This window comes from Pseudorasbora parva, chromosome 20 (genome assembly GCF_024679245.1).
Source record: "Pseudorasbora parva isolate DD20220531a chromosome 20, ASM2467924v1, whole genome shotgun sequence".
Lineage (NCBI taxonomy): Eukaryota > Metazoa > Chordata > Actinopteri > Cypriniformes > Gobionidae > Pseudorasbora > Pseudorasbora parva.
Window position 1 is genome coordinate 8,361,840 of NC_090191.1, and position 16,529 is coordinate 8,378,368.

Genomic DNA, 16,529 nt, shown 5'->3' on the forward strand with positions numbered 1-16,529 from the left:
CCATCTAGTCCTATCCTCTGTATCCTCTTTTCTCAGACCGACTACCTTTATGTCCTCCATCGCTACATCCATAAACCTCCTCTTTGGTCTTCCTCTTGACCTCCTGCCTGGCAGCTTTAACCTCAGCATCCTTTTACCAATTATTCACTCTCCCTCCTCTGAACATGTCCAAACCATCTCAACCTGGCCTCTCTAACTTTGTCTCCAAAACATCTCACATGTGCTGTCCCTCTGATGTACTCATTCCTGATCCCATCCATCCTCGTCACTCCCAAAGAGAACCTCAACATCTTCAGCTCTTCTACCTCTAGCTCTTCCTCAGTGCAACTGTCTCCAAACCATACAACATCGCTGGTCTCACTACTGTCCTGTACACCTTTCCTTTCATTCTTGCTGATACACTTTTATCACACAACAGACCTGACACTTTTCTCCACCCATTCCAACCTGCCTGCACACGCTTCTTCACCTTCCACACTCCCCATTGCTTTAGACTGTTCTCCCTAAGTACTTAAAATCCTTCACCTTCTTTACCTCTTCTCCCTGTAACCTCACTGTTCCCCTTGGTTCTCTCTCATTCACACACACGTATTCTGTTTTGCTGCGACTAACCTTCATTCCTCTTCTCTCCAGAGCAAACGTCTCTAGACTTTCCTCCACCTGCTTCCTGCTCTCACAACAGATCACAATGTCATCCGCAAACAGCATAGTCCATGGAGATTCCTGGAATATGAATTGAAATATCGAATGGAAATCATTGATAACAATTCTCAATCGATTAGTCGGGTCTGCTCTATGTACACAAAGCTTTTACCAGTCTTCTTTGGTGTTATTAGTACTATAACTGTTATTTAGTGTTAAATAAGGCCTAGTGTAGTTGGGTTAGGTGGCTTAGGCTTTTATGTGAATGTGTTGAGTAAACTGTGTTTTGTATCTATTACTGTATCTATTTATATATTTAAGTATACTTTAAACTTTTAATAAATCGTTAAATAAAAAAAAATTAAAAAAGTTAAATTAATTCTTTAAATGTCATCCACGCGATTTTGTGATCAGGTGTGTAAGTGTTGGGAACGAGGCAGCCGGGGGAGATTTTTACCGCGCTAACCATGAAGCATCTTCTGACCGGGCGCCTCCACACAATCACGGCGACAGTATTGTGGGTTGAGACTTTGTCTAATGCAACTGGGTATGTTAGACGATGTCGAAGTATTCATAGGACAGTTCGGACACGGGGCAGAGGGGCTATAATGCATAGTGTGTTTACTTGTGTTTGTGTCATTTGAATAATATATGTGCCCCACACATGGAATCAGAGTGCCTACTGTATGTAGTAAATGGAAAACCTCTACAGCAAAAGGCCAACCGCTACATGCATTGGGTTTGTTTTTTACCATTTATTAGTAATGATTTACAGTTTGTTTACTATTTACCTCAACATTCAGTATTGTGCAGTATAGCACACAGAAGGTAAGGGACATTTTGGGGGGGGAAAGAAGTGCTGCATTTCATCATTTAAACATGTCGCCTTTCAAGAAAATTCTAAAATCCAAGATTGCCAGCACCATATGACGTCATAATATGCAAATTAGATGGGAAAATGTAATCCCTACATAAACTTTGGGTCATCCTTAATATTTCTCTAATTTACATAAAGTCTCTATCTTTTATCACTTTTAAGATAGTCTTTTGAAATAAAGATGTCAAAATTAACATTTTAGGTAAAAACCTCTGGCGCCTAAAGGGTTAAATTCCAGGAACCTAAAATAAAAATTATGCGGTTAAAAACACTGAAGAGTTGTGATATGTGACCAGCACTGAGCACGTCCGCTTCTGGCTCTCCAACCAAAGCGCAAAAGCATGTTTGAATTTAAGTGGCACTGTAATGAGAAGGAACCAAAATCTGCGTTCTGATTTGGTCCGAAAACCTCTGGGGCCTAAAGGGTTAACATGCACCCTATCACAAGTGCAGCAGCTGGTAACTGACTGTATTGGTCGTCTGACTGTGTGTCCCAAACGGTGACATCCGTACTGTGGACATACATCATAAATATCAACAAACATCAGAAGACGATGCAAAGTGGAGCAGCTCGACTGATGGACTACAGATCCTGTATGCAAAATTTAAGGGGGTACATTATGACGACATCACGTATCCGTAACCATTTCCCGCTCCGTGACACTAGTAGGTTTCGGGAGGTCTACCACCCCCCCTTAAAAATCCTAGGGGAAACACTGAAATCTTTTACAGTGTAGCCTGAACAAAAATACTTTATGTAAAATCAACCCCTGCTGAAATAAAAAATAAAACACACACCATAAAACCCTCAAATCATAATGCAACAGTATCTATCAAAATAATTTCCCCCATATTTTGCTAATTAAAATGTTCATGGCGATTTAATGTTACGATAAAACTGCGTCAAATGAAGGAAGGCTATTGGATTTTCAAATGCTTACAAAAGGTAAGGTAATATATACAAATATTTTTTTAAAAAATCATTTATCTGAATAAATAAAACTTTAATGTCATTAAAATCGCAAGTTTACATTTCATGGTCAAAAGCGGTTCTAAGCTAGCCTAGAAATCTAGACGCACCCTAGCGGCAGCAAATCTAATCTGCCGCAAGTGTCGTCTAGTAACTCTCAATACACTTCTGAGCTTTAAATGACAAACTCTGGTTGGGCCAATCAAAAGCATATAGAGTCGGTGGGCGGGGCTTAACATAATGACGGCCAAGTTGCGTACTTCTAGCAAACACAGGAACTGGCGAACGGCGGTCTTTCGAATCAGCTTTTACCTATTACCTCCACAGTGGCTGCACCCGTCTGTAACCACAGAATGGCATTTTTCTTCAACCGGCCCGGCTGTGTTGTGTCTGTGTAAATTAGTCAAGTGTTTGCTGCAAATTCGGAAAGGCACAAACGCGAAAAATTTCTTCTTCGCTCGTGAGCCCGATCGGATCATCACTCTAGTCATGTCCGGTCACGAACGAATCGTTCTTTTGAACCGGTTCTTTTTAGTGAACCGGGCGAACCAGTTCACCAAATCGGACTGAATCGTTCTAAACGGTTCGCGTCTCAAATCAGCGCTGATCACACAAGTTACTTTAGTTACTCACTTTCTGACAAGAGTGACAGTCCCTCCGAATAAAAATAAACTAATGTTCTTGTATTATATGTTGTAACTCCAACCGTTCACTGAACTGAGTCATGTTTTGCTGAGAGATCTAATGAACTCATTAGCCGCTGATACTGAGCATGCGCGAGTAACTGAACAAGCAGCGGTCCTCATCGGATCAGCAGTACAGAATCGAAAACAGTTTCTCTCGGACACGTTCAATACTGAGAACCGACGAGCCGATGAGCAGAGCCTCTTCATAAACACGATGCTCTTCTCGACTTTCCGGCTACCACTGAGTTCCCACGGGACTTCAGCGCGAGACACAGCTAGCCGGCTAAAACAGGTGAATTTAAACAATGGCTAAGTGGCTAAACGCATCTCGTTGTCATGTGCCCTGTTCATGTTGGACAGACATTTTAATTGCATTTTGTGTCTGTTAAGAGGCACAAAGACACCCGTTACGTGCATGCCCCCAAAGCTGCCGTTTTAGCTGAGTGGGGATCTGGGCATTAACTGTAATAACGCTGTGTTGCAAGCACCAATCCGGTTCGTTTTTTTTTCTATAGACTGTACTCAAAAAGATATAACGGTCAAGATAAACTTAAAAATTCGCCGGGGTTGTCCTTTAAGCTTTGAGAATGAAACCAACCTGTTTGTTGCTCAGTTTCTTCTTGTTTCAAACTGAATGGATGTTCAATCCTTATGTCATCCCTCTCCTCTTTAATAATCGCCACCTTTGCTTGCTCCTCAGTTTCTTCACGTAAACTGAACACATGTTGAATCTTCAGGTCTTCACTCTTCTTTTTATTAACCGCCATCTTTAAGATGAGAATAATCACAGAAATAAATGTTAACAATCTCAGAGTGTCTCAGTCAGCTCTAGTTCAGCAGTTCAGTCACTGGTAAGAGTTAGAGAGAGAGTTAATGGACTTAAATCACCGGAGAAAAAAACATTATACAGACCCTTAATATATTAGTCAGTTTAGCGATCTAATGATTTGTAGAAATCGAGATACAAATGGAAAGCTTAGAATCACAGAATCATTTGGTTCAATTGACTCGGAGGGTCGAAAGCTCCGGTTCTCTCATCACTCGCCAGAGACTGAATTTATGTTTGAACCAAGCGGCAACCTCCCCCAGTTTCTCTCGAAGCCAATAGGGAAATTACTTAAATTGCAGATTATTGACTGGCCACTAGAGACAGGCTCCAGAAAGGAGCAGAATCTCATTGAGCCCCATTGTTAAAATGCCCAACTTTACAGCAGAAAAAAACATGTTTACAGCCTGGTACAAATTGTGGTTTTGGTCTATACGGCTAATTTTGCCCTTCGTGAGCACTTTGAGGGGGGGAATTTTTTTTATAACTCATTTGTTTACATTATTTGAAGCCTTAAGGCATATCCACTTTGAGTGACAGGCAAATTGTCGTTTGTCTGCTGTCTGTTAGTCATCAATTCACCTCAGCTCCGCCCACGTCCCATGGTGTCCGTGACGTCACCCATAGGATTCCGATAAGCCGGTCTGAAGCTTAAAGTAGGGGCGAGCTGGGCGTTGCCATCATGCATGTCATCGCTTGTCACTCCCGGATAATAGAAAATGGGCAAAAAGGCGGGATGTGGGCAGGGCTTAGGTCAGGGGTCTTCAACTAAAATAGCTTGGGGTCCAGAAAAAAACCTTCCTCACCGGCTGAGGTCCGGACAATTATATACCTAAAAACATGAATTGATGTCTTTTTGCCAGAATAAAGAAATTAGTGTAGATTAAAATGTCTTTATTGAACAAAATATAGTATGTTCTCATATAGATAAACATGTCTTTTCATATTGTTAAAGCAATAGGTAATCCTTTAATAAATCTGCCCTCATTCAATCACGTTGCACCGCAATAACGAGTGTACAGCCGATGTACACACAACAGCGGTCCGACTTCACACACTCGTTTTCATTCACTCCTTCAAGTGAACTGTAATAGTGGACTAACGTAGGGAATAGTGAAGGGTTAAGGGGATAATTTCTGATTCAGCCTCTGTTTTGCACGCCACTTTCTGTTCTCAGTCTCTTCACTGCAGGCGTGACTCCGCGTCTGAACATATAGTGAGCATAGTAACGTAGCCTTAAATGGGGCCGCACACCGGACTGAAGCTCATTGGTGTGTCTCAAAACTGAGCTCGCACGTATATAAAGTGTGTGTCCGGTGTGAGATCCTGAAACGCGGAGCTGACCTCTTTAACTGTCAACGCAACCGTGGCAACATAGGAAAAACGGTTCTTCTGAGCTGCCTGATATAAATGTGATTATTTATTTATTTTAAATCGCATTTGGCATTTATTTATTTAATTGCGTCAAAAGGCTTCGTGGTCCGGATGGATGCATCTCGCAGACCGGATCTGGACTGGAGTCCGCCAGTTGGCGACCCCTGGCTTAGGTGATGTAATGACTATAGACGGCAGATAAATGGCTACCCCCCGGTTACTCAAAGTAACCGCGCCCTTAAATAAGCAGAACTTTAAAGCTTTATATGACATAAACGAATGAGTTATACAAAAGTTCACCCCCTCCCAGTTGTCATGACGGTCACATTTTTTTTCTGCTGTAAAGTTGGGAATTTTAACATGGGGCTCGATGAGATTTTGCTCCTTCCTGGAGCCTGTCCCTAGTCAGTTGAGGAATTGCAGTTTACATTACTTCTGTAATTGCTTCAAGAGAGATCGCAGGAGGTTGCCGCTTGGTCCAGCCCCTTTGCCCATTGTTAGTTGACCGGGAGTGACGCGCTGCCAAGATAGCAACGGCCGCTACGCTTCAAAACTGCTCTTCAGAATCCTATGGGTGACGTCACAGACACTACATCCAATATTTTTTTACAGTCTATGGTTTGAACTAATTCACGATAAAAAGAGCGAAATGAGACTTTCTTTCTGTTACTCATGAGTTTCATTATGTTACTTTTCTCACACAGCGCCAATAAATGTTAGATAAAGCAATGCAGTGTTAATTTTAATAATACATCATTCATTTTGCTTCACTTTAAACCTTTCTTCAGCCAACTCGTATAAGATGCAGGATTGCAACAGATTTATGACATCACACCAAAATAATAGTCCTGTTCACCGGTGTGTCTAAAAACACACAAATGCACAGAAATGTACATAGATTTTTTGTATTATTTTTTTTAGATTTGAATGTATTAATAATACACACAGTTGGATCAGCTATTAATTTAATTAATTTAATAACACAATAGCTAATACAGTTCACAATAAGAGTTAAAAAATTAAAGCAATAACACAGAATCAGGACAATATAACAAAGTAAGGTGAATCCACGCTTTCCCTAAACCTACCCATCTTAACCCTATCAGCAACAACTAGGGATGCCCCAATCCGATACTCAGGATTGGTATCGGCTCCGATCCGCAATTATTTGCCAGATCGGGTATCGGTCAGACAGGGCCGATCAAAATTCGATACAGTGCGTATAATATTCTGTGTTATTGTTAAGCCCAAGTGCCCCACAAAAGGCACAAACACATTATAAAGCATCATCAATGATTCTAAAGGTGTTCAGAAGCCATTTAATGTGAGTACAGATGAATATTTAGGTCATTAAATTCAAGTTCACGTCAATGCATGCTTCCCACCGCTGCGGCTGTCAGTCGTTCTCCATTCAGCTTTCAAACTCTCGCGTTCAGTTACGACAATCAACACAATGAAACTCTCCCTCGATTATTCATTGTTTCTGTTATTATGCTTGATCTGTTGATAACGGTCTATGGTTTCTCATCTTGCTGGCGTTGACTGCTGTAAATCGTGTTACTTTCTACCGGGTGTCAGTTAGATCACAACACTGGACTAGATATTGTGTTGTTCTTTACACACAGTAACTGAAATGTTAAGCAGTTAAAAGAAATGGCTTATAAGACTACTGCAGATTACCTTACTCTACGCATCGATGTATCTTCCTTTTGTGTTTTGAGCTTCTCAATGCGGACGGAGCACTGTGACTGTGTTGCTTCATCCTGCTCACAGGATGTGCATACGTGCTTTGAGCCACTGTGAATTATAACACTTGCGCTCTGAAAGATTATTAATCCTTAGAGATTTATTAGCCTTTCTTGTTCTGCCCTATCTATAATATGTTGCTGCCTCATTACAGACATGCAATACATTTAAAATAAATGTAATTTCTTAGTATATAGGCCCTATTTCTATACATTTACTTGTTTTTCATTAATGTATTTTGTGTAACATTTTACCAGATTTAGAGCTACACTTACACACTTTTATGGTTTTCTTTATTTTTTCCCCACTAAATGTTTAGATTTTATACAATTATTGTGAACTCGTGATTTTATAAATATCTGAAATATCCACTAATCTAATTTATTCACCATCTATAGTAGTATTTTTGTCATTGATTGTGATTATATATATATATATATATATATATATATATATATATATATATATATATATATTTTTTTTATTTGTTCTTTTTAATTAAGTTGTCTGTATTTAGTTGATTGTGTCTAACTCACAAATGAGTGATTATCAATTCAACACGAGGGGTTTTAGAATTTCTACATAGAATTTTTAAACAAAAATGTCACGTGATTTCAGCAGTCCAGACCACAATCTGAATCATGAATCAATAAGTTTATTCATAACCGTTCAAAAATCTTTATTTGAGGATTGAAAACAAACAGAAGAAGAAGAAGAAGAGAAGACAATGCTGAATAAAGTCGTAGTTTTTGTTATTTTGTTATAACATAAAATGTATTTTCGATGCTTCAAGAGATTCTAACTAACCAACTGATTTCACACTAACTAACCAACTGATGTCACATATGGACTACTTTGATGATGTTTTTATTCCCTTTCTAGACATGGACAGTAAAGTGTGCATACACTTCCATACGCTATCTCAAACTGTGTTCCAAAGAGGAACGGAGGTCTTACGGGTGTGGAACGACATTAGGACATTAGAGTCATTAATGACATCAATTTCATTTTTGGGTGAACTAACCCTTTAAGACCTGCACAGATCGAATTATCTCAACTGTAAACTTTCACTGAAGACATATCCGACTGTACTTTTACCTAAATACTTGCCAGACCGTGCATTTTTACACAGGGCTCTAGAGTGCGACCAATTTGGGCGCACATGCGCCTAAAATTTCGTACGTGCATGACTAAAATTTTTCCTAGGTGCACGGTGCGTGCGACCTAACGTCCTCACATCTGCTGCCTACCTCGGTAAGACACAGAAAGAAATTTCTGAACGAATAGGCTGTTCCCAGAGTGCTGTATCAAGGCACCTCAGTGGGAAGTCTGTGGGAAGAAAAAGTGTGCAATGAATCTAAAATATATGAAAGTTATATAATGGCCAGGACTTTAATTAAGGCGTTAATTAAGATTAACTAATTATGGGACTTTAACGCGTTAAATAATTACGCAAAAAAAAAAAATAATTTTAACCACACTTATTTTTGCACTGCGGAACGTTTTTCAATAAAGGAGTTTCGACGGACCGATTATACTGGAACACCAACTAGCGCTCACCTCACGAGTCACGACAACAACAAACCATAGTGAACATGAACGAAGAAGCTGAGGAGACCGCTTTGCTTTGCACGGTGGAAGGGAAAATTTGTTTTAAAAAAAAAACGAAAGGATGGAAGCGTCGACAAGAGCATGGTTGTGTGCAAGCTATACAACAAGGAATTTGCGTATCACCGCAGCACATCGAGCCTCAAATATCACAAATATGCTTTTGCTACACTTAATGGCAAACATTGCGCTGGTCTGCTGGACTGAAATAAATAAACAATATTTTGTTGATTAAGCTTATGTATTCAGTCATTATTCAATGGTGTACTAAAAATCCAAGTGAAAAATTAGTTCTCATTGTTCTCAGGCCAAATATTTATATGCAATTTAAATGCGATTAATTAATTACAAAGCCTCAAATTAATTAGATTAATTTTTTTAATCGAGTCCAGGCCCTAATATATATATATACACACACACACACACACACACACACACATATATATATTAGGGCTGTCGACTTTAACGCGTAAAAAATATTTTACGCAATTAACACAAATAAATTACAGAAGTAGCCTACGTGAAGCTGCAACATTAAAGGGGTACTTCAGCGCTGGGAAGATGAATCTGTATTTAAACTGGGTCATCAATGTAGTAGAAATGTGAAATTATTTTTGAATTTGGTGCTTTCTAGACTGAGAAAAGACAGAAAATGTATTTGTCTCAAGGGGATGAAAAACTACAATTCCCAGAATGCTTCGCTGCCCTGTGAGGCCATTCCCCAAAGCCACCTACTGGATTACTGTGACTGAGTTGGAGAAGACACTACAAATAAAAACTGAACGTGTCTGTTCAATATAATGAGTGAGTCACCGCGCGAGTATCACAGCACTGAGCACTAACGGCAGGAGTCAGATAAATGAGCTGATGAGCTCTCATGATGAGAGCTGAGGTAATTGCGACTACACTCGCGGCATACATTCACAACACGAGTTCAGTCTGGCACATTTCAGTTCATGCCTTTGCAAGCTTAACTTTCATTGAAATTAATTTGAGAAGTTAAAACACTTACATTGCTCACCATAGCTCCGTTTAAATGAGTGCCTGCAGCTGCTAGCTGAGCTCTGAGTGTGATCTCCATCCCCCCATGCGCGGGTTCAAAACATCGGAAATGGCTCCCTCTGCTGGCTGTAGTCTTTAGCCTTTGTCCAAACATTCCTTCGAAGATGGAAATATCATCAATTTGCATCATAGAAGGAATTTTTAAAGAAATAAAATACATAAATCGTCTCAGTGGGATATGGGGAGGGAAAGCACAATCATTTGAATATACTTCAGGGTTTCTACTGATACAAAGCCATATGCTAATCGCTGAAGTAACCCTTTCAAGTAATTTACATCACGCAGTCGATCATAGAAGTCGGAAGTTTATCAATCACACTGAGTATCTGCACCTGTAACCCTGGTAGGAGAAAATTTCCATTCTAACTATTTAACCTGATTCTGTGTTTGTGAGTTTAAAGAGCATATTGGACATCGGAGTCCACAGGTTTCCCGACAAGAAAAAGGATGGTGCTATCCTCCGTGCCTGGGTGCGGTTTGTGCAGGTGAAGAGATCAGACTTCACTTCTGCATCTGCCTCGAAAAATGCAGTGGTGTGTAGCGTTCACTTCAAACCGGAAAATTATCGCCCCGGCGATATGATGGAGTTCAACATGGGAAGCTGAAGCAAGAACCAAGTGAGACTCAGAGCTGGCTCGGTTTCTTCGGTTCACACAGCAACTTCCGCGCCTTTAGCCTGTGGTTCGCCCGCCAGCGGGAAACATGATGGTCAGCGCTGAATTGTGCGCCGTAAGTATGTTTTTTTTCCTCTAACATTTGGAGTACATAACATAACCAGTCAACTTAATAATGTCAATAATGAGAAAGCAAAGGGCTATGTATAAACACCGCAGCTAGTGGGTAAGGCATAACGTTACTAACTAACTGCTAGTAGGGATGGGACGAAATATCGTTTGACAAAATATCGCGATACAAAACGTGACGAAACGCATCAAGGTCGAAAAAAATGTATCGCGAAATAAAGATAGATGGCACTGCTGCATGATTTGCGTAGAATGAGGTTGGGGTGCAGCAGCAAACATTAATAGGGAAAAAAAAGGGTTGACATTAGCATTAATATTCTAAACCAAAAATGCAGTTATTGCCTGCATAAACTACCATATTTTCTGTTTAACTTTTATTAGACTCCAGAAAGAAAAGGGCGTTTTTTCACTGAGCACATTCTCTGCAGTCTGAGCGCTATGCACTGCAGCTCACTCTCGCTCATGTCTGAGGTAAATCATTAACACCATCACCGCTTACAGTACACCTGTTTTATTGAACTAAATACATTACAATCGGCTAAAACTAATGCACAGGTTACTTTCCTGAACAAGCGCGCTCACGAGTCCGTGTTCTTCACACTGTCCACGTGAATCGCGGCCCAGTTCGGCGCGCACGCGCAAAATACCGGCAGTTCAATAGTGAATGCGGATCTCTTAAAGGGGCCGCACTATATTCCTACTCGTGTAATATGGACCTCCTCCAGGTATGGTGTGGTTCTGGTTCGCTCACTGGTACACATTAACAATTTTTCATACGAACTTTGCCCTGTTCTGAATTAAACTGCCAGTGTAAAAACTCCCTTTATATTCTTAAAATGAGAGAAATCACTAACAGTTACTTACTCATTATTTTTAAGTTTAGGCTTAAGAGAACAATTTCTTAGATAAACATATCTATGACCTTTGATATGTGTAGTCTTCATACTGTATCGATTATTATTGAATAAGTATGGTTTCACTAATAATAAATGTACATTTGCATAAAGCATGCATATTTGTCCATACCTATGTTGATTAGAGTATTAAAAACTTAATTTAAACTTAATTTAAGATACATTTACAATTGCTAAAAAGGTGCGATTTAAAATCGAGTTAACTCATGACAATCATGCAGTTAATCGGGATTCAATATTTTAATCGATTGACAGCCCTACAGTGCCCTCCACAATTATTGGCACCCCTGTTTAAGATGTGGTCGCGGACTTCTAAAAATTCTTTTCTAAAAATACTTTTTTTTTAAACAACATAGAACCAAAATGCAAAAAAAGAGAAAAATCCTACCGTTCGTTTAAGTACATTACTTTGGTGGTAAAAAAAAAAAAAATCACAGATTTGAAAAAAATAAAAATAAAATTTGATATCGTATCGTGACGTATCGTATCGTAACTAGGGCTGTTTTCGAATGCCATTTTTTGAGCTTCGAAGCTTAGGTGGCAATCAATATCAAATATTCGAAGCTTCGGTGGGTGGGGCTAAATATATAATAATAGTGTCGGTTTGCATTTGTATCATCTTTCACGACTTCACGTTTCACTCTTCGGCATCGTAAATGTGTTGCGGCAGACCCAGTGGAGTGCAGTGTTGCATTTGGTGCAATATGATCAGGTGGCACACATTCTTTAAATATTAATAAACATTTAATAATCTTTTAAATAGAACAGTTTCCGGTACGCATTACACGGGCAGGTTTATGCTCCGAAAACAGACAGTGCACAAGTGATACAAAACACAAAGTCTGTTGAGAGCAAGAACTTTAATAAGGTATTAATAACGAACCTTTCTTTAAAACAAATGAATCCCAAAACAGAAATTAAATTAGTAACACACAGTGATTTCAATGAACTGTAATAAATAAAGAACACGGTAGCATGCTTATAAACAGTTGAATAAGAATAAATGAATTGTTTTTAAAATGACACAAAATGTAATATCTATTACAATTAGTTTTATTCTATATAAGGGATATATTTTGTCTTATTCTGACTTTTTGTTAATTTAAATCTTTAAAATGCACGATGCTTTTATTGAAAGCATGTTGCGGTGTTTTTTTAAATTTATTATTATTATTTCAAGCATGAGTGAGAATGAGTCCGCGACGGAAGTCACGTGTTGAAAAAAAAAAAAAACGAATATTCGAATCTCAAAACTGAAAATCGAATGCCACCTCACCGAACGAATATTCGAATATTCTAGTACAGCCCTAATCAAAACCCTGGCATATCGAGGTGCATCGTATCGTGAGTTTAAGTGTATCGTCCCATCCCTAACTGCTAGTTAGCATTATACTTTTTAAAGGGAATATTGCAGGTTTATTTAAGTTTTTAAAAGACATAAGAGCTCAAATCTAACTGCTAGTTAGCATTATGCATATTTTGTAAAGTTTTAAAAGACATAAGAGCACAAATTTAGTAGATAAAGTGTCCGTCTGTTTTTTTCCCCCTCAACATTGTGTCATGATTACGTCACGTGTAAAACTTTATATTTTTAAACATATGTAGGTATAACTGGTTACCTCAGTTTGCAAATATTATAACCATCAAGTCTAGTTACAGTCAAGTGACTTTGTTTGCACAGCTAATTCGGTGGTGTGTTTTATAAGGATTTGGAAGTCATCGTAAGTAATGAAGGGGGAGATGCATCTACAGACAGTGCTGCAGTACTTGCTGACCCAGAGCAAGAGACTTTTTCTCCACTTGTCCCTCAATCATCTGTGCGTCACTTTGGCTCACAGTTTGACCTATGACCTTCACATCGTTCAGGTTGATTTAATGTTACTCGTAAGTATTTACAATTATTTTTTAATGCCACATATAATGCATGAAGGCAAATAAATAGTACAATATTTCTGTATGATGCAGGCAAGATACAACTGCAACACTAGCTTTGACCTCCATTTTTTAACACAATTTAATTAACACATTTTTTTGTGATAGAGTTGTTTTTGTGATTGCAGTAGGTTGGAAAAGGTTAGCTAAGCGATGACGCATGCTGTTGCACAATTGTATAAAGGTGGACATATTTTTATTAAAGCTGTCCAGGCACAGCCCAAGATGATCAGTGTGGGGACACAGACAGAAAGGTTTGAGAAAAGCACATCTACTCCTCTACCCAGTCCTATTCACAGCGATGATGAATCATATGCTGTTTTCATGGAAGAACCTGGTGACGTGTCATGGATCCCAGAGGAGGACATGGGAAGTGGTTCATCTGATGAGGAACCACTGCAGGAATCTCACCCTAACCTCGAGTAAGACTTAATCTTTAAAATTTAGATTGTGTATGATCAAATTGTGTTAAGTCAAAATTTATGTTTTTCTTTTTTCCAGTGCTGTTGACAAGTTCATTGTGTGCCAGTGCCAGCTGATGTCTCTCTTTACAATTTGCCCAGCCTGTTGTGGGGAAACCCAAGGAATTATTGAGAAGCAGGAGGGAACTTTTGTAAAAAATAAAGCAATTAAGAGGCCATTTGTGATTTCTGTGCAAAAATAAATTGTACCATAACTTGTATTTTTGTTATATTTATATACTTAGTTGTTTTTATGGTATAGATTAGTCATTTTCTACCTTTCACATACATATTTTAGGTCTGTTCAGCATGTGGTTTTCAGCGTTTTTGGAAGAACCAGCCAATACTGCATCGAAATACGCCAGCCTGCAACCTCTTACTGAGTGGAGCCATCCACTTTTCAGGTTGCATGGTGACCCAGACCATTAGGATGCTGAAGCTGTTTGGGCTTCAAAGCATCAGTGCAAGCACCTTCTTCCGCCACCAGCGCATGTACACAGTTCCTACCATCGTGCAGGCATGGAAGAATGAGCAGGCAGGGATCATTAGAGATCTAAATGAGATGGGGGTGGACTGATCCTGTCTGGTGACAGAACAAGACAAAAACAAGTCAAAACTGTATGATGTCAACTTAATGACATCATATTAAGTATGATATATACTTTAATGTTCACAGATCAGATTCTCCTGGCCATTGTGCAAAATATGGCACATACTCTTTGATTGAGGATAGACTCAACAAGGTTTTAGATCTTCAACTTGTCCAGGTAAGTAAATAACAAAGTGTATTTCTTTAAGTGAATGTTATCAAACACACATCACCTGTCTAACATTACACAGTAAGATGACAATTTTTTGTTTTTGTTTCGTTTTACAGAGCTCAGAGGTTCCAAGTAGCACCTGGTGTGAGTTAGGGTCTAAAGCGCAGCATTAGGTTTCTGACTGAGCAACATATTCAAGTATCAACCCTCATCACAGACAGAAATCGACAGGTAAAGACGTGCACATGTACACACATCTTGCTGCAGACTATATATTTACAGCTAAAATCCAATGTTCTTCTAATCAATGTTTCCCACGGTTTAGGTTGCAAAGTGGGTGCGGGAGGAGTTGTGTCCAAAAGGAACAAGCCATTTCTTTGACATCTGGCATATTGGCAAAAGTATGTATCTTGATAAAGGTAGTTTTTTATGTTGCCTATAATTACATTTTCCTTTTTAACATTTTATGTTTCTGTTCTGAAACAGGTCTAGGGAAAGCTTTGGATGCTGCTGCAAAGGAGAGAGAGTGTGAAGATCTGAAGCTGTTGAGGCCAGCTGTTATTAACCACCTCTACTGGACTGCAGCTTCCACTCCTAAAGGTGATGCAGATGTGATGGAGGCCAAGTGGAAAAAGCATGGTCAACCATGTTCAGGACATCCATGAACATGGCACTCCTACGTTTCCCTGCTGTGCACATCCACCTCTGGAGGGGGAAGCAAGGAACAAGGAGTGGCTGGAACCAGGTACAACATACTGTGTTCATTATGCGGCTGAAAATGTATAGTGAATCTTCATTGTGCTTGTTTTTTTAAAAAAAAAAATGGCTGTTTGATTTTTCATAGATGTTATAGCAACTTGCAAACTAGCAGCATTACAAAATTAACAAAACAACTGTTTTCAAGATAACCCCCACATTAACTAACTCCGACAATCTTGCTAATATACAATACATCCGGATATTTATTGAATACTCTAGAGATTCACATATTATCCAGTGTGAGCGCTCTACATATTCATTTTAATGTCATTTAATTTCAAATAGCCATGAACAAGATGTGATACAAGTCACACCTTGTCGTACAACCATGCCTAATCTTAAGAACAAAATGTTTGTTTATGTAGGATCAACTGTCGCAGTTAAACTGGAGAGTGTAGCTACTAGGACAGCGCTGGTAAAGGATGTTCGGCAGTTGTCCCCGCAGCATCAGACCTATTCACTGGAGGCATTTCACTCCCTCATCCTGCACTTTGCACCAAAGCAAACTGGGTTCTTTCCTTGGGATGTACAGCAGATAAATGTGATGGTGAAAGAATGAGTAATTTTCTCTCCTTTATTATCAGCGCCACCCTGTCCCTGAAATCGTCACCCATTGCCAGGTTGAGCGAGAGAGGAGGGGCGCTGGCTGAAATTTCGGTGCATTGATAGTACAAACTATACTTTTTCTACAGACTTTTTTTGGCAGCACTACATTTCAACCACAATGGCAGCAGAGAAGTTGCTCGAACCAGTGATGGTGAGGTGTGTTATGCGGTTCGCTACCCAAGGTTCTGCAAAGGTGGCTGGGTAGCCCGTTCTGTTAAGAAAAAGCCATCATACGATTAGCAGTTTCAGTCACTTCATAAATATCATAAAGTCAGTCTATGAGTCAGCAATGAGGGTTATTTTAAACTTTTGTTTTCTTCTCCCAGCATATGCAACAGCCCTTATGGAGTCTCTGAGAAGTGAATACTCCAGGTCGCCAGTTACTCTACGTGAACGCAGCATTGTCTTATCTTCCACTACACCTGCTCCCCTTTCCAGATCACTCCAGAGGATCGACAAGGATGTGGCTGTTGGCGTGTATCTAGCACAACATTCATGATTTAACACGTTAGTGTCATATCCGCACATATGTTGGGCAAGTTACTGAAAAATTGTAAAAAGT

At 39.3% G+C, this 16,529-nt stretch overlaps 2 protein-coding genes across 5 annotated transcripts in view; one reads left to right on the forward strand and one right to left on the reverse strand.

The window, feature by feature from the left end:
* Positions 1-16,529, forward strand: part of LOC137049384 (THAP domain-containing protein 5-like) — a 163,647-nt gene that overhangs the window by 106,153 nt on the left and 40,965 nt on the right. The window lies entirely within an intron of this gene.
* Positions 1-16,529, reverse strand: part of LOC137049385 (THAP domain-containing protein 5-like) — a 74,074-nt gene that overhangs the window by 3,462 nt on the left and 54,083 nt on the right. For 2 of the 4 annotated variants that reach the window (XM_067427937.1, XM_067427939.1), the window contains exon 2: positions 3,774-3,942. In XM_067427937.1, the coding sequence (XP_067284038.1) occupies positions 3,774-3,942 (169 nt within the window). Of the gene's footprint in view, positions 1-612; positions 724-3,773; positions 3,943-9,750; positions 9,888-16,529 lie in introns of all 4 variants that reach the window. The other 2 variants (XR_010899577.1, XM_067427938.1) reach the window with 2 other exon arrangements.